The 23,801-nt window shown below is 43.3% G+C and overlaps 1 protein-coding gene and 1 pseudogene across 3 annotated transcripts in view; both read left to right on the top strand.

The window, feature by feature from the left end:
- Window positions 1-1,402: 1,402 nt before the first annotated feature.
- Window positions 1,403-23,801, top strand: part of Adnp2 (ADNP homeobox 2) — a 31,518-nt gene continuing 9,119 nt past the window's right edge. The window contains exons 1-3 of one of the 3 annotated variants that reach the window (XM_052742639.1): window positions 1,403-1,513; window positions 10,999-11,119; window positions 19,001-19,090. In XM_052742639.1, coding sequence (XP_052598599.1) covers window positions 11,012-11,119; window positions 19,001-19,090 — 198 coding nt within the window. In that variant the 5' untranslated portion in view covers window positions 1,403-1,513; window positions 10,999-11,011. Of the gene's footprint in view, window positions 1,518-10,176; window positions 10,388-10,998; window positions 11,120-19,000; window positions 19,091-23,801 lie in introns of those variants that run through there. The other 2 variants (XM_052742642.1, XM_052742641.1) reach the window with 2 other exon arrangements.
- On the top strand, window positions 21,636-21,736 carry LOC128113150 (uncharacterized; annotated as a pseudogene).

The following is a 23,801-nucleotide window of genomic DNA, read 5'->3' as shown; positions in this document are numbered from 1 at the left end:
AGAAGGGACAGAGACTTGTTTTGAGAAATGGGAAGAAATGAGATGAGACATTTGTGAGCATCTCAGTTTGCATGAGGGAAAGTTGGAAGGCCGTAGCTAACTTTTCATTTCACCCAGTTTCTCAAGGGAGATGGACAGGAACATCCTGCTCACCTGCTGCTATAACTTCACAAATGAAGCTACAACTTATGAACAAACAGGAAGGGCCAACTCTATTTCAGTTGTGGTTCAGTATCATCAGTCCAACGTTGGACACACTTAAACATTGATGTGGTCACTTACCGAGAGCTTACTGTTCTAGTAATTGGACCAAACTGGACAGAAGGCCCCAGAGTTGAGGTGGAGGATAAAGGTTTCAGATAGGGCAGAGCAAACGTGGTGGACACCACCAGCCTGGGTAGAATGTAGGCATGTGATGGCGGTTGATGAAAGCCCAAGTCTTGGTTTGGTTTTATGGACAGATACATGACCTTCTGTGGAAAAGGATGGTGCACGGGGACAGGAGTTGCCAGACAGACATCTCTGGAATCCATAAGGGGCGGAGATAGGAGACAGGCCTGTTGAAAGGACTACAAGGCATTTTAGAAAGTGTTTCTATTAGTCTTCAACAAAACTTTCTCCTGAGCCTCCTGCTGCATCTACAGCGGACAAGGGGCTTGATCTCTCCTTGGATGGAGACTCAGAAAACTTTGAAAACTCCTTCTCCATTTACCACCCAGCTTAAAAATATTCTATTATTATGCAAATACATGCAATTAACCCTCTTATTATACAATGTGGTATGGATGCAACTTTAACATGAAAATTTTCAAAAGGTGTGACACAAATTTTTCTTAAGAAGAATGATGAGTCAGGAGATCCTATCCCGTTGGCTCACCAAAGTATGTCAATCATAGCTATGCACACTGGTCCAAGTTCCTAGAGTTTAAGTCCTATCCTCCAATGGCAAAACAGTATCCTCAGGGCTGGCTTCTGATTGGTCTGTAGGTATGGGCGGGGCCACCCACTTGGCTGCTACTGGCTCCGCCCCCACCCCATGCAAAAGAAGTCAGAGCTCTGGTGAGACCATGTGATCGGTCACGTGGTCGACGACGGACTCGCCCCACCCCTTCAGTGACGTCACCACCCACTCAAACTCTCCCGAGAGCTTGCCTAGGGCTGGGGGAGAGCTGACAGGCAGACCCCAGGACCCTCAGGGTCTAGGGGAGGGGGGCTGCGGCAGGCCCCACCCCCTCCCAGAGCCTCGAGGTCCGCGGGGTCCAGGGGCCTGGAGGGGCCCGGGAAAAGAGCCCAGGGGGTCCCCAGGCACACTCTACACCCATTGGCTGGCCTGGCCGGCATGCAAATGAGGCGACGTCACTTCCTGAGGCAGCTGAGCGCCATCTTCTCTTTCTGGCGCGCGGGAGGAGGGACGGGCGCGGGGCGGGGGTCCCGCCGCGTAGGCGGAGGAGGCGGCGGCGGCGGCGGCGGTGTTGCGACGGCGGCGGGACGCGGCGCCCCCAGCGCCCCCGCGGTAGGTACGGCCAGCCCGGCCCGCGCCGCCCCCGGCCCTCCCCGCGGCCCACCCGCCGTCCACCCCCCCGGGTCCGCCCCGACGTCCCCAGTGCTGTCCGCCGCTGCGCTGTCCGCGCTGTGGCCTGCCGCGCCGTCGCTACCTCAGTGTCTTCGGAATCCCGGACATTCGAGTGCGCGGCTCGGGTCCCCCAGGCGCCGCGCTCGCGGGGTCACGTGGGCGCGGGGCCGGTCTGGGGAGGGGGAGGGGCGGGGACAGGGGACGGGGAGGACGCGGGAGAGGATCGTGCCGGGGAGACCCCGGCCCGGGGGACCGAGGCCGGGGAGGGATGGGGAGAGGGGGCGGGGCAGGGACGGGACGCCGGGCGTGGCGAGCGAGAGTGGTGGGGAGGGGAGGGAGGGTGGGAGACGTCGCGGTGTCGGGCAGGGCGCCCCTCTACGGCGACCCGGGGAGCAGGCTGAAAGCCCGAGGATCCATCGGTTGGCGGGGATGGATGGCGGGATGCAGGGCAAGATCGTGGCCACCTCGGGAAGCGCCGTGTTTTCTTCCCGAAGGAGAGGCGGGTTTAAGGCGCTGCCGAGGGCAAATCGCTGTCTCTTCATCCACGATACGGCCGCGTTCGTGACTTGACAACGCAGATGCTGGATGGAAAATTTAACTTTGCATCTGCCATTTTAGAGTGATCGAAATTAATTTTATTCGCACAATTCCTACAAAGGTTTGGCCCAAGAACATGAAAAAAAGGAAAGTGCAGGTTGAAAGTGCATTGTAAAGCAACGCATACTTTTCATAAGTATGCTTGAATTTGAACCAAAACTCGCTAGAGTGTGCTGCTTAAAGTTCATGCGACTGGGATGGATAAATCACTCCTATACAATTAACCTACAGTGTAGATTGGGACCGATGGAACCTTTTTGCCTGAAGGGTTTTATTAGTTGGTGGTTTTTACCGGTCTAGTCTGATGTGGGAACGGGAGACAGCATGTGTAAAAAGTAGTTATGAAAAGTGCGATGTTCAGCTGTGGTTGGAAGTCCTGCATGTTGACTAGAGAGATCACAGGTGGTGGTGGTGCTGGCCATATACCAGTGTTTTGGGTAGGTGGAGGCCCTGCCTAGAAAATAGCATTGACGCAGTGGTCCTTAGGTAGAGAGAGGTCCTTAAGCACAGATCTGTGCTTAGAAAGGATAAGCAGGAAATGAAGTCATTTCAGGCTATTTTTGGCATCTGGTTGAGAAATGGGAGGAAAGAGAGGTCTGGATCATTGGCTTTAGGCGGTAACAGTGAAGGCAGTTTTTAGCTTGAAGTTGTCTTGGGATTTTGACGGTGCCGTTTTAATTTGAAACCAAGTTTGCAATGTATTGTACAAGTTTGCAGTGTACAATGTGCAGCGTTGATGGTTCGCTATGCTCTGCGAAGGTAAAGCTTACTTACCTTTTCAGCACTGTACCCAAATCCTCTGGCTGTTGCTGACCTGCTATTCAGAGAAAGCAGATTGATGAAGGTCAGGTGATTAGAAAGGCGTTTTCCTCTGTTGAGCCAGACTTTCTGAATTATAATGTTTGGAAATTACTAAAAGACCTGTGTCCTAATAGTTGGGACATTTCACTTAGTGTTTGTTTTATATTATAATAAACTCCTGATGATTTACCAATGTTGTTGTCTTGACAGCTGCTCATAAAATAAATTCCTTGCACGATTTCACAGGTGGAGACAACTGAAGCCCAGAGAGAGGAAGTGATTTGCTGAGTTTACCCAGCCATAAAGTGCTTGAGCTGATTTCCCCTAGGAAAAAGCTCCAGAGCCTGTGCTGGTGACCATTGCTGTGTTCCCACTCAAGATAAATCATTTGGAAAACTAGATTTTATAGGAGATTTTTTTTTGGTCTTAAAAGGATTATCATCTAACCATTTAAAAATATGTTTTTAAACCGTGTGTGTGCCTGTGTGTTGGTGTATGCACATGAGTGCAGGTATTTGGAGAGGGTAGAAGACAGTGTTGGGTCCCCTGGAGATAGTGGTTGTGAGTCAACCAACATGGGTGCTGGGAACCAAACTTGGGTTCTCTGCAAGAGCTGTACATGCACTTAAGCATTGAGCCATCTTTTCAGCCCCCAGAATATTTCTTTCTGACTGCCTAAACATGAGCTGAACAAGGACAGCAATAGACATAACTAAATTGGATGGGGAAAGTGAGGCCTCTACATAAAGAACTACAGGCTACTAAGGAATGCCTAGAGTGGGAGAAATAGTTTTCCTCAGAGAAGAGCATACTTACTAATTGGTTATCAAATACCAAATGGTCAGTCCCGAAAATATAAAGTAACATTATACAGACTGATTGAGTTGTATTTAGGAATACATATGCATATACATATATGTATATAACAACTGAAAAATGCTATGAATTTGGAAGATCAAGGAATGGAATATGGGAGGGTTTGGAGAGAGGAAAGGGAAGGGGGAAACGATGTAATTATATTAAAAAAACTGTTAAGTACACATTTTTCACAGTTATCCTTAAATGGGCATGATACCAAAAACAATAAGAGGATCTCCTTAGGAAATGTTATTTTATACAGGAGTTGGATATTTTGAGGTATTTCAGTTTCTGGAACAAACAGTTTTAAAAATTAAGTTCCTGAAGCTCGGTTGGCTGACCAGCTACTCTTCCCAGTGGTGAAGAAGAGGATATGCAGATGTGAAAACGGTACCATTTCTCCCTAGAAAATCCAGTAGGCATTCTCTATGGAATCTTGTATCTTAGGATGGTTGAAACGTGTGGCTAGAAGTCACCTTGCCCTCCCCAAAGTGACTCTCTACAGTAGACCAGGGGTGTTGGAAGGACTGCTTGCACATTACAAAGCTCCTGTAATCACCTGTTTCATTTCTTGTTTTCCTAAAACAGATAGTTCTAAAGAAGGGAAACTTTTAAAGAATTAGTGTGCTTATTTTTTGGAAACCATAATAACAGTGAAGGAATTGGGAGGGGGCACTTATAGTTGAGAATGAAAAGTTCTTGTTCAAAATGAAAGAAAAAAAAAAACCCTGACAGTTCTTGGCCCTGTTCCCAAGCCATGAGCAAGTATCCACAGAACCTGCTTAAAACTTGCTGGGTCACCCACAGCCTCATTCTGTGATCCCTGGGCTTAGGAGAGCCACCTAGTCTCCAGATGCTTCTGTTGCTCCTGAAAATATTCCAGGACCTGGATCCTTGTTTCTCAGATCCTGAAAGAAGACTACATCTTGCTTTGTGTTTTGACACTGTTCTTTGCAAACTGTAAATTTAGCTTTCTTGTTTGAGATGAGTGGATGGGGCAGAACCACCAGCCTTTGGAATGAAAAGCTTTGGAAGATAATGGTGGATCTTGAAAGGAAGTAGATGCTCATTTGGGAGAGCCAGTGAAGAATTGATCAAGGTTTTTTGTTCTGCCCTACTCTGGCTGATGCATAGTGATATTCTGGCCTGCATAGTGTGGTGTTTGGAAATGCATTGTTGAAATTCCTGATGGCACTTCTGATAGTGTAATTTTTGAAAGTGCATTTTATTTCGTAATTTTATTTTTACTTCATATCTTGTGGGATTTTTTTTTTTAAGGCCCTTGTTTTGCACTGCCAATGGTCCCTAAAGCTGTAAGGCAGCCTTTGCTGGGTAAATGATCTGACAAGAAACTTACTTTAAATTAGCCACTCCAAAACCAGTTTTTCCTCATTCTCTCTAAAAGTGTCCTTCCTGTTGACCCTCTGCCACCCACCCCCTGCCCTAGCTTAGTCCTCTGCCTTTCAGTTTTAGCTTAGTTGTTAAAGGTTGGGGCATTCTCTACTCTACGTCACTGGCATTTAATGTAATCTGTTTGCCTGGAACTTGTTGGACCCCAGTCTGTATCCAGCCACAGCCTTTTCCTCTTTAAAATAAAAGCCTGTGTGGTAATTTGTGTCTGTATGTGGTTCTGACCCTTCTTAAAAATGTTGTTTTTATTTTTATTTTTTTTTTAGCATTTGTGGTGTGTTGTGACACTCCTGCCTTGATGAAGTTCAGTCCATTAGGGAAATAGCCAGTAGGGGGCTGGAGCAGTGAGGGGAGCTAGTGAAGGGTCCCCTGTGGTCCTGAGTACAGGAGACCCATATGCTGTCCTTAGGGCGGCTGTGAGGATCCATGACCCAGAAACACTGGTGGGGTTTGGGAGATGGGACCAAATAGTTTATCACTCTATTATAATTATCAATCTTAAAAATAAGTGAGTAAAAAACTATTTTATATGGCCTTTCTTTAGTTGTGAAGTTAATAACCAAAATGTTTACCACTTGAATTTGACTAATACTTTTAAAATCTTTTATTGTTTATACTATTAAAAATAATCTAAAAATTATGTTTATGTGTGTGTGTGTGTGTGTGTGTGTGTGTGTGTGTGTGTGTGTGTGTGTGTGTGTGTGTGTTGCTTGCATAGTAGAGGTCAGAGGGCAACTTAGAGAAGTCAGTTTTCTCCTTACCATGTGGTTTCTGGATCTCTCTGGCTTGGCAGCAAGCACCTTTACTCACTGAGCCATTTTGCTGGCCTTAGAAATACTTTTTGAAATTGTTACAGATTTACAGAAGAGTCACAAATACAATACAAAGAAGTCCCCCTCACCCAATCATTTGAGATCAGGTTGTCAAGATAGATAATTATCCCCAAAACTGTTCTTACAAACAAGAACATTCTGTATACTTATAACAAAGTTATCAAAACACAGAAATCTCAGACTCTTGAAGATTTGTGAGTCACTTGAGTAATGTCATTTGTAGAAAAAGATTCAGGTTAGAGTTGCATTGTTTAGTTATCTTGAGGTTCCTTTATTCTGGAATAGTTCCTTAGTTTTTTTTTTTTTTTTTTTTTTTGGTTTTTCGAGACAGGGTTTCTCTGTGTAGCTTTGCGCCTTTCCTGGGACTCACTTGGTAGCCCAGGCTGGCCTCGAACTCACAGAGATCCGCCTGCCTCTGCCTCCCCAGTGCTGGGATTAAAGGCGTGCGCCACCACCGCCCGGCAAGTTCCTTAGTTTTTTTCCTTTCATGAAACTAAAATATTTTTAGCTGTAATGATTTTGTGTTTGTGGGTTTTTATATTTACACAAGTATGTGAGTGTGTGTAAAAGTTAGAGGACAATTTTCAGGAGTTGGTTTTCTTCTTCAGGGATTGAAGTCAGGTTGCCTTGTTTGGTGTCAGGTACCTCACTAGCCTTCATGATTATATTTTTATACACACACACACACACACACACACACACACACACACACACACACATATATACACACACACACACACACACAAAGGTCAAATAATAAGCTGCTTTATGTTTGAACAGTACACTTCATATTTCAACCAAAAGACAAAAATTACAGTTTCACTCAAAAGTGCAACCATTAATACAGACAGTGATGACATTTCTCAGGACCTTATTTCTAAGCAGAAATAAAAGAACATACAAGTGGTCACTTTGGCCATATTGTAAGACCTGTGCTACCCTCTCCCCACAAGCCCAAGTTTCAACCTCCTCTCCAGTGCAAGCCAGCCCTACAACACCAGCCAGCCACAGGCTTCTCATGCTCTCGAGTCTCTGGTGGTAATGGTAGACTTACCTCATGATATTTCTTTCTGTCTTTTTTTTTAAAACTTTTATGGATTCTTTGTGGATTTCACATCATGCGTTCTGATCCACTTCTCTCCCTGTCTCCACATCTGTCCTCTGCCCTTGTAACTTCCCCCCAAATCAAAACTGAATTTAAAAGAAAAACCCAAAACCAAACAAACCAAAGAAACAAAAACAAAACAAATGAAGAATCATCATCATCATTATCATCTTGTCCTGGAAGCTGTAGTGTTGCCCATTGAGACACAAGGTTTGTCCTTTAGTCCATTCATCTACTTCAAGTCAGTCTTCATTGCTACGAGTCATTGGTCTGGCCCAAGGCCTCTGGTTTCTGCTCTACTACCGGTAATGGGCCCTCACCAGGGTTCGTCTTGGATATCGTGTTGTCCTGTCGTGGAGATCCTGTAAAATTCATTGATCTTTGAAGAAATTTACACGTGCATCTATCACCACAGTTGAATGCTAGAATATGTCCAGCTCCCTACAAGTCTGTTTACTTACTGACCTCGAACATCCATCTACTGATCTGCTGCACCTCTGGAGACGTGTTTTTCTGGGCATTTCATGCAACTGGAGTCAGATGACAGAAGGACTCTTCCATCCAACAGATGTTTTTGCATCAGCTCCCTTTTATTGTCAAACAGCCTTACTTTCCCTGGACATAGCATATTTGCTTATCCTTGTACCATTTGATGGACACTGACTTGTGTCCATGTTTCCAAAATTAGCTGCTACTCTTGCTTTCTTGCCTCAACCCCAGCTGTCCTGTTCTGTCTTTATTTATTTTTTTGGAGACAGGACCTCACTATATAGTCCAAGTTAGACTTTGAACTATGATCTTCCTGCTTTAGCATCCTGAGTGGTGGGATTGTCCCTGTGCTCTTATTATGCTTATTAACAGACTTATTGTGAAGAGGTATTATGTCCCAGTCTTCATCATGCTTTTAGTTTATATCAGTACGGATGTGACTTTATATTCTGTGGGGCTGCATTCTGTTATTACGGACTACCTCAAGAGCACTTTGTAGAGTGAACATTTTAACAGTTCACTAGTCTGTGAACTAGAAATTTATATGGCATGGGGAGATGGTTCACTGTGATGGTATTGTGTCCCCCTCCCCCCCCAAAAAAAAGCAAAACAAAGGAGATTAGATACAGGGTTCTTGTTTAAAAGAAAAAGAAAAAGAAAAAAGACATAGAAAAGGGCAGATCATTGAATATGCTCTAAAAAAAGGGAAGATGTAGAAATGATAAGATAAAAGGTAGATTTTTTTGGATCTACTAAAAGAATATGGATGTGATAAGATAAAAAGGGAGATTATTGAATCTACTTTTAAAAAGGAACTACTTGTTTTAAATAAGATAAGTAATGAAATTTTTTTGTCTGAATTTATCAAATGTTACTGGACTGGACATTGTTAATATATATAATGGAGTTTTTTTTGTCTGAATCTGTCAAATGTTAATGGACTAGACATTGTTAATGTAGTTCTTGACTGTATATATTGTATATACTTATTGGATATAACTTTTCTTGTATTATAAGCTTTTTTAAATTTTAGACAAAAAAGGGGAAATGTGGTGATATTGTGTTTCCCAAAATATTGTGCACCCTAATAAACTTATCTAGGGTCAGAGAACAGAACAGCCACTAAATACAGAGGCTAGAAAATGGTAGCACTCACACCTTTAATCATAGCATTTCAGAGGCAGAAATCCGTCTGGATCTCTGTGAGTTCAAGGCCACACTGGAAACAGCCAGGCTTGGTGACACACATCTTTAATCCCAGGAAGTGATGGCAGGAAGCAGAAAGGTATATAAGGCATTACAAACCAGGAACTAGGCTGGTTAAGCTTTTAGGCTTTTGAGCAGCAGTTCAGCTGAGGTAAATTCGGATGAAGACACAGAGGCTTCCAGTTTGAGGAAACAGGATCAGCTGAAGAATTGGCGAGGTGAGGTGGCTGTGGCCTGTTCTGTCTCTCTGATCTTTCAGCGTTCACCCTAATACCTGACTCTGGGTTTGTTTTTATTAATAAGCCCTGTTAAGATTCGTGCTACAGTTCACCGTCTGTTGTGTTAGGAGATTGAGAACCTGTGGTGATTTGGTAGTTGGGACCAAAACTTTGCAGCGGTGTCTTCTCTTGGGTTTGTGTGTGCAAATGGGGCTAGATTCCACAAGTGTCCTTAGGAGTGAAATGGGCTGTTCCTACCATCCGGTCTTGGAGTTCATTTGTATAGCATTGTTCTGTCATACTTGATTGGTTTGGGCAAGTGCTAGGATTAAAGGCATGCATCACCACTGCCCGTCTTTTCTTCATTTTTTAAGGCAGTTTTGTTTAGTTTAAATTAGCCTCCCACTTGTGATCCTCCTGCCTCAGCCTCCCAAGTTTTATGGTTACAGGCATGCAACATTACCCTATTCACAGATGATGTTTGAAAGTTGTCACTGCTGCTTCACCAAAACAAAACCCAAATGCTCTTCCCTTAACTGTCACTTAGCAGTTCTCTCTGGCGGAGGGCAGCCATGCTATCTTTCCATAGGTCTGTTCTGTCACGTTATGTATAAATGGAATCCTAACTATGTATATGCTTGGTCCTTTGTGTCTGACTTCTCAGCAGAATGTTTCCAAGGTTACAGCATGTATTGGTACTTCTCTTTATGGTCCAAAATACAAGTGTACACAGCTGTCTTTTTTTCGAGACGGGTTTCTCTGTGTAGCTTTCCTGGAACTCACTTTGTAGACCAGGCTGGCCTCAAACTCACAGAGATCCTCCTGCCTCTGCCTCCTGAGTGCTGGGATTAAAGGCGTGTGCCACCACTGCCCGGCGTTGGAATTGTTTTTGAATAATTCTTTGAATATTCTTGCCCAACTTTTTCTCTTGGGTGGAGCTGTTAGTGCAGGGGGCATCTACATACTTTTCCCTTGAGGAATTTAGATTGCCTTCTGAATTGGCTGTCTGTGTACCTTACCATTGGCAATGCATTTGAATTTTAGTTTCCCTATCCCCTGCCGGTACTTTTGCTTCTTTTTTTTTTTTTTTGGTTTTTTCAAGACAGGGTTTCTCTGTGTAGCTTTTGTGCCTTTCCTGGTACTCACTTTGGAGACCAGGCTGGCCTCAAACTCACAGAGATCCACCTGCCTCTGCCTCCCGAGTGCTGGGATTAAAGGCGTGCACCACCACCGCCCGGCTACTTTTGCTTCTTAACATGGTGAAGATATGCTGCATCCTTTCCTGAACTTTGGAAAAGTATGTTTAGATCCTTTGCTTATTTAAATTGAATTGTTTGTTTGTTTTTAAAGATATATTTACTTTAATGTGTGTGAGTGTCTGAGCACTACATATGTGCAGAATAGACAGCTGCCAGTGAGTTCAGAGAACTGAACCAGGGTCCTCTGCAAGAGTGACAAGTGCTCTTAACCACCGAACCACCTCTTCAACTCTGTTCTGAGTTTTTTATTCTGGATACGCCAGAAATGTAAAATTCCCCTCATTTTTATGGGATTTTTGCTTTTTTGATGGTGCCCTTGGGGACATTAAATTTGTTAAAGTCTGCCTAATATATTTCTTCTTTTGTTGTGGGTGCTTTTTGGTGCTGTATGTGAGACTATGTTGCCAAATCCAAAGCCATCAAAATTTATGTCTGGGTTTTTAATCTAAGAGTCGGTAGTTTAGCTTCTGTTTTTGTGCTAGGGTTATGAGGCTGTAAGGAAGGGTCAGGTGTCATTCTTTTGCATGGTGGTTGTATAGTTTCCTCAGCACCCCTTGCTGCAGATAGTATTGCTGGTGTTTTATTAGCCCTGTTAAAACTGTAGTGTGTGTATACATGTTAGTTACAGTTCTTTCTTTTTCTTTTTAAGGAAAACATCAAAAATGTTTCAGATTCCTGTGCAGAATCTTGACAGCATCAGGAAGGTGCGGAAGAGGGTGAAAGGCATCTTGGTGGATATTGGACTTGAGAGCTGCAAGGAGCTGCTGAAGGTGAGTGCGCACAAGTACCAGATGCCGTCAGTGATGTCCGAGCCGACAGGGCTGGCCTTTGGAGGTGAGATTGGAGAGTTGAGAATGGATACGATTCCTCAAAAATCAGGATTTTTCTAATGCTTCAGATGCCTTCATGAAAGCGTCCTTAGAACTTACCTATCTTTTTAAGTGAGCTATGTAAGCTCTTCAAGCTGTCCTCTGGCTTAGCCTCCTGAGTGCTGGAGTCCAGGAGTGTGCTATCATGCCCGCTTAAGAAAAGGACTTTTAGACTGTTAAAAACATTAAAAGCATTAGTTTTGATGTTTGGGATAATGTGCTGAATTACTTGTTTGAGCAAAAGAAGATGAATTTAATTTCTCCGTATTAGTTATATCAAGTGGATTGCAAACATGTTCCGAGTTTCTTTTGCTTTGATTTTATACAGCTATATGGACTAAGTATGTGTAGTCTTCCAAAAGTTTCAAAATTAAAGTCATAGTCACAAACTTATTGGTCAGTTTGCTTCTCAATGGTTCATTGTCATAACACTGAGACTATGTGGATGGCATAGATAGTTCAGAAATATTAAATAGGAATTGCTGTCTCTTCATAGCCATTGATTATTCTGTGCTTGCTTCATTTTTGACTGGAAATAGAGTGTCTGCTTTACATTTTATAGAAAATATGGTTCAGGGAAACTCTGCATATTAGATAAGTATTTAACCATTGAGCTATATCTTCAGGCCAGTTTCTTAATATTTGAATTTGAGGCTTTGAATCAGGTTTTACTTATAATTGGTAGTCTAGTAGTTGCCAGGATTCCTAACAATAACAGTCTGTTTTGCTGTAAAGTAGGTGAGGAATTATTGAAGAGACCCAGGTAGTTCCTGTTCCTTTGTCAGATTTGTGGGATGGGTGATCCTTTATTCCAGTGTTTTCTTGCTTATCTTACATCTCTCTACTCAGGTTCCATGCTGTTTTTGTTCTCTGTCAAAGAGAGACACTGCATTTCACCCTTGACCTGTTGGCGTGCTTTGTTGGTTTTGACATACATGTGCGTGCTGTGTAAGTCCCTGTCACATCATACAGCAGTCCAGTCATGCCATAAAGTCCCTGTATGCCTTTTTCAATGAATCCCTGCCCTTGCACCACTGGTTACCTCTTCTCAAAGTATTTCACTGCAAATTACATGTGCCTCTTGTATAGTTTTATGAAAAAGAAAGTGGTATGCTGTTCATCTCTATGGAAGATTTTGTTTGTTACATATGTGTTGGGTCCTACCTACTGCTAATATTCCATTATACAAATAAATTGTCTTGGTGGTTAGATACCTAGGCTGCTTCTGCTCTTTTGGCTACTGTGAATGCACTTTTTGTGAGTGTTTTTTGTTTGTTTTGGGAGGGGTTCTGGAGATTGAACAGGGCAGATAAGCAAGGTCTCTACCATCCCCTGCCCTAACTTTTTTTTTTTTTTTTTTTGAGACAGCGTCTTACAATGTAGCCATGGCTGGCCTGAAACTTGCCCTGTAGACTAGAGTGGCCTGGAACTCACAGAGCTCTGCCTGGCTCAGCCTCCATAACACTGGGATTAAGTCATGCACCCACTGTGCCTCACTCAGTCCTAACCACTCTTATAAAACTCTGTGGGTATCTGCTTTGACTTCTTTAAAAAGAAAACTCAGATGTGAAATTATGAGGTTGTTGTATGTTTACTATTACAGAAATGGCTGGATATTTGTTCAAAGTAGTGGTCTGATTCTATATTTGTACATTGCTCCAGTTCTTAGGAACATGTGGTATGGTTTGTAACTATTTGGGGCTCCTTTTTTGATATTGGGGTTCAGCCCAGGGCTTTTTGCATGGACAAGTGTTCTATCCTGGACTATATTGATTCTGTTTTGGAGGGTAGAAGTCAATGTTTAGCCCATTCTGATCTCAGACTAAATCCTCCTGCCTTTGCCTCTCAAGTGGAGTGCTGAGATTATAGTCACGTGTCACAAGCACAGCTTTTGCTGGTCCCTTGTGTAAGGCTTGCTTCTTAGTTTTGTAGATCCTTGTTGTTGGAACAATAGAGCTAGTAACCTGCTCCTATGTAGAAAACGTGTGCTGACCCCTGTTGCTTAATATGATCATTGATTTGATTGGGTTGAAATCTCATTTTAAAGCTCGTTTTTAATTACTTCATCTTTTCACTTTTTTGTGCCGCGCCCCCCCCCCCCCCCCCCCCCCCCCCCCCCCCCCCGCCTTTGGGTGAAGACAGGGTTGCCTACAAGCTCTTCTCAGCCATGTCTAGGAGACTGCCTTGCAGCAGATTTCCTGGTCCTCTTAGCCAGAATTTCTTTGTGAAGCAGCATTTTTATGTCTCCAGCGTTGTGTTGTTAGGCTTACAATGCATAATTATTATTTTTATTTTAAGGAAGGAAAAAGAATTACTTTCTTCTTTTTAAACACATTTGCTGCTTCTACTACTCTCCATTCCTTTAAGTGGATGTAATTACCCTCTTGAGTAATGTCCTTCATGCTGTGGTGTTGGTTGGCTACCTTGGCGAAGTAAGGTTTATCTATGGTAGGGAGACTTTGCGATGGTTTCACTGTGTATCCTGGCTGGTGTGGAACATATTATGTACATGAGGCTGGCCCCCAACTCACAGAAATCTGCCTGTTTCTGCCTCTGGAGTACCAGGATTAAAGGCCTGCACCACCAGTGCCTGGCCTAGGTAGCCTTTCTTGTTATAAAATTCTAGTGTCTGCCGGGCGGTGGTGGCGCACGCCTTTAATCCCAGCATTCGGGAGGCAGAGCCAGGCGGATCTCTGTGAGTTCGAGGCCAGCCTGGTCTACAGCGCAAGATCCAGGAAAGGCGCAAAGCTACACAGAGAAACCCTGTCTCGAAAAACCAAAAAAAAAAAAAAAATTCTAGTGTCCTTTTTCTTAAGATTTTGCTCTGTTCTTTTTCCTAACTGGTGTCTTAGTGTTACCAGCACTGAAATTCTGATGTTTGCTGGTGTGGTCTCACTGTCTGGCTGGGTCTGCTAAGCTTCTTGAACTGGAGCATCTAATGCAGTGTTTTCAATGCTCCTAATGCTGCGACCCTTTAATAAAGCTCCTTGTGTGGTGGCAACCCCAACCATAAAACTATTTTCAATGCTACTTCATAATTGTGATTTTGTTACTGTTATGAATTGTAATGTAAATATCTGAGATGCAGATGGCTTTAGATGACCCCTATGAAAGAATTGTTCAACCCCAAAGGGGTTGGGACCCACAGGTTGAGAACCCCTGCTCTATCTAGTTCACTGGTTTGGAGATATAGTGACCTCATTTCTCTGGTGTTTATTGTTCTCTCCTGTCTGTTCCTGAGACTCCAGTTTTCAGAGTTCTTTGGGTTTCTGCAGTTTCTGTCTTGTTGCATCAAGGTTCCCAGGCCAACCTCAGTGTTATGGCTCATGCCTGTAACCCTAGCACTTGGACTTGGGAGGCTGAGGCATGAGGATTGTTTGTGGCCATCCCAGGCTGCCTAATGAGAGCCAGTCTGTAAATAAATACATCTCCCAGGCATTTCTTCTGCAGTTTCAAATCTGTTCTTAATTCCATACAGTTTATTTTCATGAAGTGTGGTCCATCTTTAATATGTCTTTCATTTCTTTCCTCTATTCGTGTTCTTGGTAGTTCTGGTAATTAATCTCAGGGCCTCACACATGCTAGACAAGCACACTGCCATAGGGCTACAGTCTCAACCCCTGCAGTTCATGTTTTCTGTTTTAAATAAAAATGTTTTAAGAATTATCTGTAACTCCTTATTTTACCTTTTATTTATTAAAAGTTAAAATGATCAGCCTGGTGGTAGTGGTGCACATCTTTAATCCCAGCACTTGAGAGGCAGAGGCAGGCGAATCTCTCGAGTTCGAGGCCAACTTCGTCTACAGATGGAGTTCCAGGACAGCCAGGACTGCACAGAGAAAACTCTGTTTTGAAAAACCAAAAAACCCCAAACCAAACCAAAATAAAACACACACCCCCAGCAAAAAACAGGTTAAAAAGATCATAGATATGAACGTTTTGCCTGCATCTGTATCTGCGTTGCTTGCATGCCTGTAACTGAGGAGGCCAGATAGGCTATCAGAGCCTTTGGAACTGGACTTGGAGGCAGCTGTGAGTCATGTGCATGCTGGGAATTGAACTGGGTCTTCTGGAAGAGCAGCAGTGCTGTTAATCTCTGAGTCGTTTCTCCAGCCCGGTTTTCTTTTTAAAAATTTTATTTTTATTAGTGTATGTATATATGTGGAGATCAGAGAACTTTGTGGAGACAGTTTTCTCCTTCTACTTTTCTCCCTTTTTATTATCCATTTTTTAGACTTTTAAATTATACTGCATGTGTTTGAATCTTTTGCCTATATGTATGTGTGTGTACTGTGTGTGCCTTGGTGCCTGCAGAGCTCAGAAGAGGGCATTGGATCCCCTGGAGCTGAAGCCACTAATGAGTGCTGGGAATTGAACTCTGGCCCTTTGTAAGAGCAACAACTTACCTTAACTGCCCCCCTTTCTCTCTCTCTCTCTCTCTCTCTCTCTCTCTCTCTCTCTCTCTCTCTCACTCACTCACTCAATATTTATTTTTATTATCTGTGTATGACTATTTTGCTTGTATGTCTGTGTCCCATTTGGGTGCCTGGTGTTCATGGAGGCCAGAAGAGTGTGTCAGATTTGCCGGTATTGGTGTAACAGGCAGTTGTAAGCTGCCTTGTGTTGAGAACTGAACCCCGGTCTTCTGGAAGAACAGCAAGTACTTTTCTTCCACCGTTACCTGCTGAGCCATCTCTGGCACATACATCTGTTTCCTAGCATTGCTGTGCTCCTCGTTGGGGCTAATAGTTTGCTGCTGTTTGGAGAGCTGAAAGGTTCTGACTAGATACCGAACATGATGAGTTTTATGATTGCTGGATTCTCTGGTCTCCTTTTATGCTGACTAGTTTTATGTCTACTTGACACAAGCTAGATCATTTGAAAGGTGGGAACCTCAATTGAGAGAATGCCTCCATAACATCCAGCTTTAGGGCATTTTCTTAGTGATTGATGGGGAAGGGCCCAGCCCATTGTGGGTGGTCCCATCCCTGGCCTGGTGGTCCTGGGTTCTATAAGAAAGCAGGCTGAGCAAGCCATGAGGCAAGGGACTAGCACTGGTGTAGGTGAAGGCCGTTGTATTAATTACCATCGGTCTGACTCAGCTAATTCCTTCTTGATTTTTTTTTTTTTTTTTTTTTTTTTTTACTCACTTGGTAGCCCAGGCTGGCCTCGAACTCAAAGAGATCCGCCTGGCTCTGCCTCCCGAGTGCTGGGATTAAAGGTGTGCGCCACCACCGCCCGGCCCTTCTTGATTATTAAAGTAATATCTTTGATAAGTACTGTAAGCTGAAACGTTATGAACTACAGTTGTGTAGGAAGTGAAATTTAAATACCACATTCAGAGAGTTTGGCTTACAGTACTCTGTTGAGACCCTTGTTTCTGTGCATGTGGGCTTGTGTACAGACAGGGTTGGTTCCTCATGTTTGCACTGAGTGGGAACCTTACTGGCTTTGGTTATCTTTGTCTTGCTATGATGTACATGGCCCACACTAAGGGCTTGGGAGTGTTGCTGATGACAGGCTCATCTGGTCCTGTCATTTTCCTAGCCAGTAGCAGGCATTCTTTAGTGACCACAGAGGTCTGCATCCTTTTGAAGTAGCCAGTAACCTTCCAGAGTTCCCAGAAACCTTTCCAGATGGTGAGTCGTGACATGGCTGACTTTGGCCTTCCATTTCTTCCTCTGTGTTTTGATACCAAAAGGTTACAGCATGCAGGTGGTTCTGTTGCTGGGTCCAGGTGTTGTTCTGTGATGATGGCCTGTCCTTGAGCATGTTTCATTTGTGTCCTTAGTGGGCCCTTGTTCTGGGTTCCGTTGGTTGACTTTGAGGGCAGGGCATACCTTGAAGTTCTACCTGCTTCTTGATACACTTTGAAGTTTTTTTTTTTAAATGAGTTATGCTGTCAAGGTAGAAAAGAGTGTCACTTTGCATACACTTTAGGGCATGCCAAGGGCAAAGCAAGAATAGGTTTTTACCTTCTACTTAGAGATGAAAGAGTCATGGGGCCATGTGAACTTTAGAGAGACGTGAAATGCTCTGGTGAATTTCCCTCCGTGACTGCTATTCATTCTGTAACACAGTTCCATTCTGAGTCCTCTGTCACCTGCAGCACTCCGCACAGTTCACCTGCAGCACTCCGCACAGTTCACCTGCAGCACTCCGCACAGTTCACCTGCAGCACTCCGCACAGTTCACCTGCAGCACTCCGCACAGTTCACCTGCAGCACTCCGCACAGTTCACCTGCAGCACTCCGCACAGTTCACCTGCAGCACTCTGCACAGTTCACCTGCAGCACTCTGCTCGGACCCTGCTTGCTTATCCCTTCTTGGCCATGTTAGCTACATGTCTCTCCTGGTGGACTCAGGCCAAGCCAGCTGGATCTGGGCTCCCTGGTTTATGCTCCTCTATGTCCTGAGAGAGCTCATCACAGCACTTGTCAACAGTGTTTGCTCTGAAGAGTTTGCCATTACCTGTCTTTCTCAACTGTGAAGCTGAGCTTAGAGTCTTCTTACCCTGATTGGTCCCAGAGTCTAACAGTGACTGTCTGAGACTGGAATTAGTGTTGATGGCAGGAGTTCTGTCTGCTCACCCATTTTTACCCTGTCAATTGCAAATGGATGCATCCTGCTGTTTCCTTGGTGTGTTGGACCTGGAGCCGCCATTCTTTGCTCTGTCTAGGACTGGCTCTTCACCCGAGTTCAATTCTCAGCATCCATATAGTGACTTAAAATCATCTGTAACTCCAGTTTCAGGGGACCTGATGTCCTCTTCTGGCCTCTGGGCATCAGACATGCATGTGGTATACAGATATGCAGGCAAAACACCTACGTATAAAATAAAATTAAAGAAAAAAGAAAAGAAAAATGATGTCTATCTTAGAAAAAGAAAACACTGGGTATGTACTAGATCCTGGCTAAAAGGTCTGCCCTGAAAGGTGATCTAAGGGAAAGATAAAAACACACTCTTTTTTATGTTCCACAGCCAGATTGAACAGTGCTAATGTGCTACTGGGAAAGGACTGTTGAGGGTAGACGTTGTGCTACTGGGAAAGGACTGTTGAGGGTAGACGTTGGTTTTTCCCTTTGACTTACAGTATATTTATGTGTGTTCACAAAGCTACATTAGTTTTAGAATCTTTATGAACACTTAGGCCTTGCTTACATGTGCAAAATATAGGTAACATTTTTTTTTTTGGGACATCTCCGTTTATTTTTTGAAAAACTGCCGTTTTAATGTGGATCATTTAAACCTTTTTCTTGACACTCATACTTTAAATGTAAAAATTTGTTAATGACTGTACTTCCATTTTTCTTAGCCCATAAAAATTTTCAAAATTATTTTTATTTTATGTACATTGTTGTTTTGCCTGCATGTATGTCTGTATGATCCGGTGTCAGATTCCCTGGAACAGTTGTGAGCTGCCGTGTGGGTGCTGGTAATTGAACCCGTGTCCTCTGGAAGAGCAGCAGTGCTCTTAACCACTGAGCCATCTTTCCAGCCCTATCCCATGAAGATTTTTTAGGCGCCAGATTACTTGCTCATGGATTTAGTTTTGGTAGGAGGGATTTATACTCAGGGCCTTACACACGTGAGGCAAATGCTCTACCACTGAGCTTCTCGGTCCAACGTTTGTACCTTTTTAGTTTGGTGAGTTGCCCAGGCTAGCTTTAAACCTTGGGATCCTTCTGAGTAGCTGGGATTATAGGCATGCACCATCAATTCTAACTGTAAATATTTCTCTAACTCACAAATTGTCACATAATGTTTTCTTTTTTCTTAAGGATCTTAAAGGTTTTGATCCAGGAGAGAAGTACTTTTATAATACATCATGGGGAGATGTTTCTCTTTGGGAACCTTCTGGAAAGAAAGCGGTACGTATTTTTGTAATTCGTTTTCATTAGGGGCAAGTGAATTAAGGCTGAGGCACACTCTGGCTGTTGAGGTTGCAGGCTAATTGGGAGGATCTGTTCGTGAGGTGGGAGAGCTCAAAGGTTGTTCGCTGCAGGACTGTTGATGACGACAGTTTTCCACATGCACAGTGTGGTGACATAGCCGAGCTTTGTGATTAGAAGTGAATGTATAAGAAGATCCCTTGATTTAGTAGTTCTGAATAAATGCTGTAGCATCAAGTACTTTCTCATTAAGGACATTCCAGTTAGTGGGAGACTGGATGTACAAAGGTGAGTATTTGAGATTGTAATGGAACTGAAAATACCTGTTGTTTAGGTCATAGTGTGATGTATTGCATTTTTGTGGTAATGCTGATCTTAACAAGCCTGTGTAGCTGACCATAGGAAAGTCTATACTGCAAAGCCAGGCAGTGGTGGCACATGCCTTTAATCCCAGGCAGAGATAGGCGGATCTCTGAGTTCAAGGCCCACCTGGTCTACAGAATGAGTTTGAGGACAGCTAGGATTGCTATACAGAGAAACCCTGTTTCAGTAATCCAAAAAGAAAAAGAAAAAGTGTACTGCATAGAGTTAAATATAGTAAATAGTACTTGATAATACCATTACTGGTTTAAGGAGGCATGCATTGCTACAGGATGGGGACATACTCTTAGAATTGTGTCCTCAGCTGGTTTCATTGTTGTTGGAATAAGCCACATTCATATAACAAAGTGTGCTTACCCAGATGGACACAGGACCGTGGACACATACCCCAGCTATAGACACGTACAGCAGCATGCTACTGTACTGAACATTGTGACAGATGGTAACACAGTGATGCATTTCTCAATACATTACTCAGAGAAGGGGTACTGTGGAAGCACTAGATAGAATTTTTTATTTATTTTTTTAACTTGCTATCTGTGTAGGAATTGAGCTTGTAGCCCCCCTGGAAGTTGTTTTGGGTGAGGCAGTGGGTGTAGCTGATGACTGCTGCTAGATTTGTGAATGTTGCATATTTAGGCTGCATTACATTTATATTAAAAAAATTCCTTGCTGGGCGGTGGTGGTGCATGCCTTTAATCTTAGCACTAGGGAAGCAGAGGCAGGCGGATCTCTGTGAGTTCGAGGCCAGCCTGGTCTACAGAGTGAGTTCTAGAACAGCCAGGGCTGTTAATCCAGAGAAACCATGTCTCAGAAAACAAAAGCAACAACAAAAATCCTTAATAAATAACCTTAGTTTATAAATTTAACCTTTTAACTTTTTGCCTTTTGTAAAAAAAAAAAAAGATTAAAATACAAGTATTGTACATCTGCATGAAATTATTCTCTCCTTATACTTTTATTTCATATGCTTTACCTACTTTTAATTTTGTGTTTATTTCCAAGTTGTTTTGTTAAAAGCTAAGTTGTTCATGCGCTCTTGGGCTCTCTCTCTCTCTCTCTCTCTCTCTCACACACACACACACACACACACACACACACACACACACACACACACACACACACTTAGACCTGTTCAATTGGAGGTCAGGATTGACACCTCCTACTGTACATTTCATCCCAGTGGCGGGGCTGTGGGGCAGTAGTGTCAGGAGCTGACCCTCCTGATACTCTGTGTCCTCCTCCAGGTCACCCGAGTCACCATCTGGAGTATAGGAAAGCTGCTGCTCTCCCTGGGAACACACTGTTGGCCTGGCCTGCTTCTCTTTCTCAGCACACATGTGCCTGTTGGGTCCTTGTTGTCAGTAGTTCTGAGGAACCTTTGGAGAGCTACAGAAGCTTCAGCTACAGAAGCTTCAACTAAACTCTTCACTGTGTTTTCATGTTTTTTTTTTTTCTCATTCAGTTTTTGTTTCTCTTACCTCTTCTAGCTGTGCTAGAAGACCACACTCTGACCTACATCACTAGACAATAGGAATTTTTAGTTCCATTATAATCTCAGATACTCACCTTTGTACATGCAGTCTCCTACTGGCTGGAATGTCATTAGTGATGCATGACTAGGCATTTGATGTCACAGCATTTACTCAGAAGAGTTCCTAAATCAAGGCTTCGTAGTCACTTCTAATCACAGACAAAGCTTGGCTATGTCACCGTACTAGAAAGAGAAACAATGTGAAAGGGGGCTCTTTAATTCTTATAATTTTATGTATTTGTGGCCCATCACTGACCTAAGCATCCCTAAGTGGCACATGACTGTATTTGGCTATATTTTCTATCCTTCTTTACCAGACTATATTCCGACTTAGAAAAGACAGGTTTACTGTAACACTGTGCTGTTAGGACAGCAGCTTCGTCTGTCTTGTCTCCGAGGGTCACTTGATGCCTTTCAGCTTTTCCCTATGCTTGTTTTGTTCACTCTAGCCCCTAAACATACATAAAGACATTGCTAATATTGCCATTAAGAGGCCTGGAAACAGAATAAAAAGTAATGACGTATTATGAAGATGGTAAATTGGTAATAGTTACAGCTAACCAGTCAGGCATGTTTCATAGCTGGATCTTGAATGAGAACAAAGTGATGGTACTGTCCTCATGAGTACATGCAGTAAAATTGGAAAGATAGAAGACTAGCATGCCTCTATGCAATGATGACACACAAAACATGAAACAGTTCGTATTTATAAGTAAATAACATGAGACTCAGAAACAAAAATCCTGAATGATTTCTTGGATGTATTGAATCTAGATTTCAAAGTATTTAAAAGGATCTGAACTGGAAGGGGGTATATTTGGGTTAAGGGGCAGCAGGTTTTACACGCAAGGTGCATTCACTAGGTTACAGGAGCAGGGAGAAGAGGGCTTAGAGACTGAAGGGGATGAATATGAAGTACATCATATACATGTATGAAGAAACTGATGAAACCAGGTGTTTTCTTTCAGTGTAGGCTAGCTTTTTAAAAGAACAGTGGAAGTTGTTAAGAGGATTGATATTGAAGACAGTGAGATTCCCAAAGATCCAAAAAGGCCTTGGTCAGAAACTTCTCTCTTGGCACCATGACAGAAACAGCTGAAACACGTTTCTTTGTGATGTTTACCAATAGGTTGGGTCAGTCTGGGTGTGATGCTGACACACACCTGTCATTCTAGCATACAGGCAGTAGAAGCAGGGACATCAGGTGGTGCTGCAGCTGGACACATGAGACCCTGTGTAGCTAGAGTTTTCCTGCCTTGCCCACAGTCAGGACAAATCTCTTGTCACTCGACAGTCCCACAGCCGCTCAGACCCAACCAAGTAAACACAGAGACTTATATTGCTTACAAACTGTATGGCCGTGGCAGGCTTCTTGCTAACTGTTCTTATAGCTTAAATTAATCCATTTCTATAAATCTATACCTTGCCACGTGGCTTGTGGCTTACCAGCGTCTTCACATACTGCTTGTCATGGTGGCAGCTGGCAATGTCTCCTCTCACCTTCCTGTTCTCTCAATTCTCCTCTCTGTTAGTCCCGCCTATACTTCCTGCCTGGCCACTGGCCAATCAGTGTTTTATTTATTGACCAATCAGAACATTTGGCATACAGACCATCCCACAGCAACCCTGCTTCAAAAGACAAAAGCAGCAAAACAACCCATCCCCAAAACAACCCATCCCCAAAACAAAGCAAAGGTTTGATTCAGTGTTGAGTTTATTGCAAGCTTTGGGTATTTTAAATGAGCCAAGAGTCTATTTATTATATAAGGTCAGAGTGATAAGTCTATGAGAACTGGTATAAAGGCGGGGGAAGATTTTTTGGGTTCTGTGGATCAGTTGTGGAGGAAAATTGTTTGCCAGAGCAAATCTTCAGCATAGGGAACCTCTCTTGATGGCACTTACGTGTCAGCTGCTGAAGCTCCATGCTGCGGCAGCACAGGGACCCTGGCACTGAGCTTGAACAGTGCCATGCTGTTATGCAGCATCCTGCACCCTGCTTCTATAGGCTGAGAGGCAGATGATGGCTTAATTCAGTTTCCAGCTGACCAGGAGCCCCAGCAGCATAGGCAAACTCAGAAAATGAACCTCTTCCAGCCAGTAAGAACTTCGATGGTTAGCTCATCAGCCAGAGGTCCCACTGTAGTTATATTTGATGAAGATGTTGGCTTTGTTGGAGTCTTGTGATACACTATTTGTTTAGAAGACAAATATGGAAAAGAAAGTGTGTTTAATACCCCATTGTGTGAACAATGAGTTGCTGCAGGTTTGGATGTGGAACTGGAATTGTAGTCACTGTTGTTACTGTATTGATGAAATCTGGTTTGCATATTATATTTTCTCTGCTTTTGATCAGGTTGAATGAAGCTTTCAAGGACCATTTCTAGGGATCTTTGAGCTGTGTGAGCCTTGCTGTCCAGACTCTGGTTCTGTGTTGGCCATGGGGCTCTCTGCCATTCTGAGTTCTGAGGCTTATTTTTTGTGCATTGCCTAGTAATTAATGCAAAACCCAGAATCTTATCCTAGGCTTAGCAATTTCTTTTCTTACACATAGAATGTAGAAATCTGTTTTTTTTTTTTTTTAAGCTAAAATACTAACTTTAGGGCAGCAGCAGAACCAGGTTTTCATAGAACTCTACAAGAGCTCATTGTTATGGACTTAAGTTGCCCAGAATGGGAGCAATGTTACTTTGGTTTTCTGAGGGGCATACAGGTTAATATGATCTGGGAGGTGGCTTCCATGAAGTAAAGCTGGGAGGGTTGTGTAGAAATCACTTA

Source organism: Peromyscus californicus, unplaced genomic scaffold (genome assembly GCF_007827085.1).
Source record: "Peromyscus californicus insignis strain IS unplaced genomic scaffold, ASM782708v3 Scaffold_17__1_contigs__length_78620276, whole genome shotgun sequence".
Lineage (NCBI taxonomy): Eukaryota > Metazoa > Chordata > Mammalia > Rodentia > Cricetidae > Peromyscus > Peromyscus californicus.
This window is presented reverse-complemented; position numbering and strand designations above follow the sequence as displayed.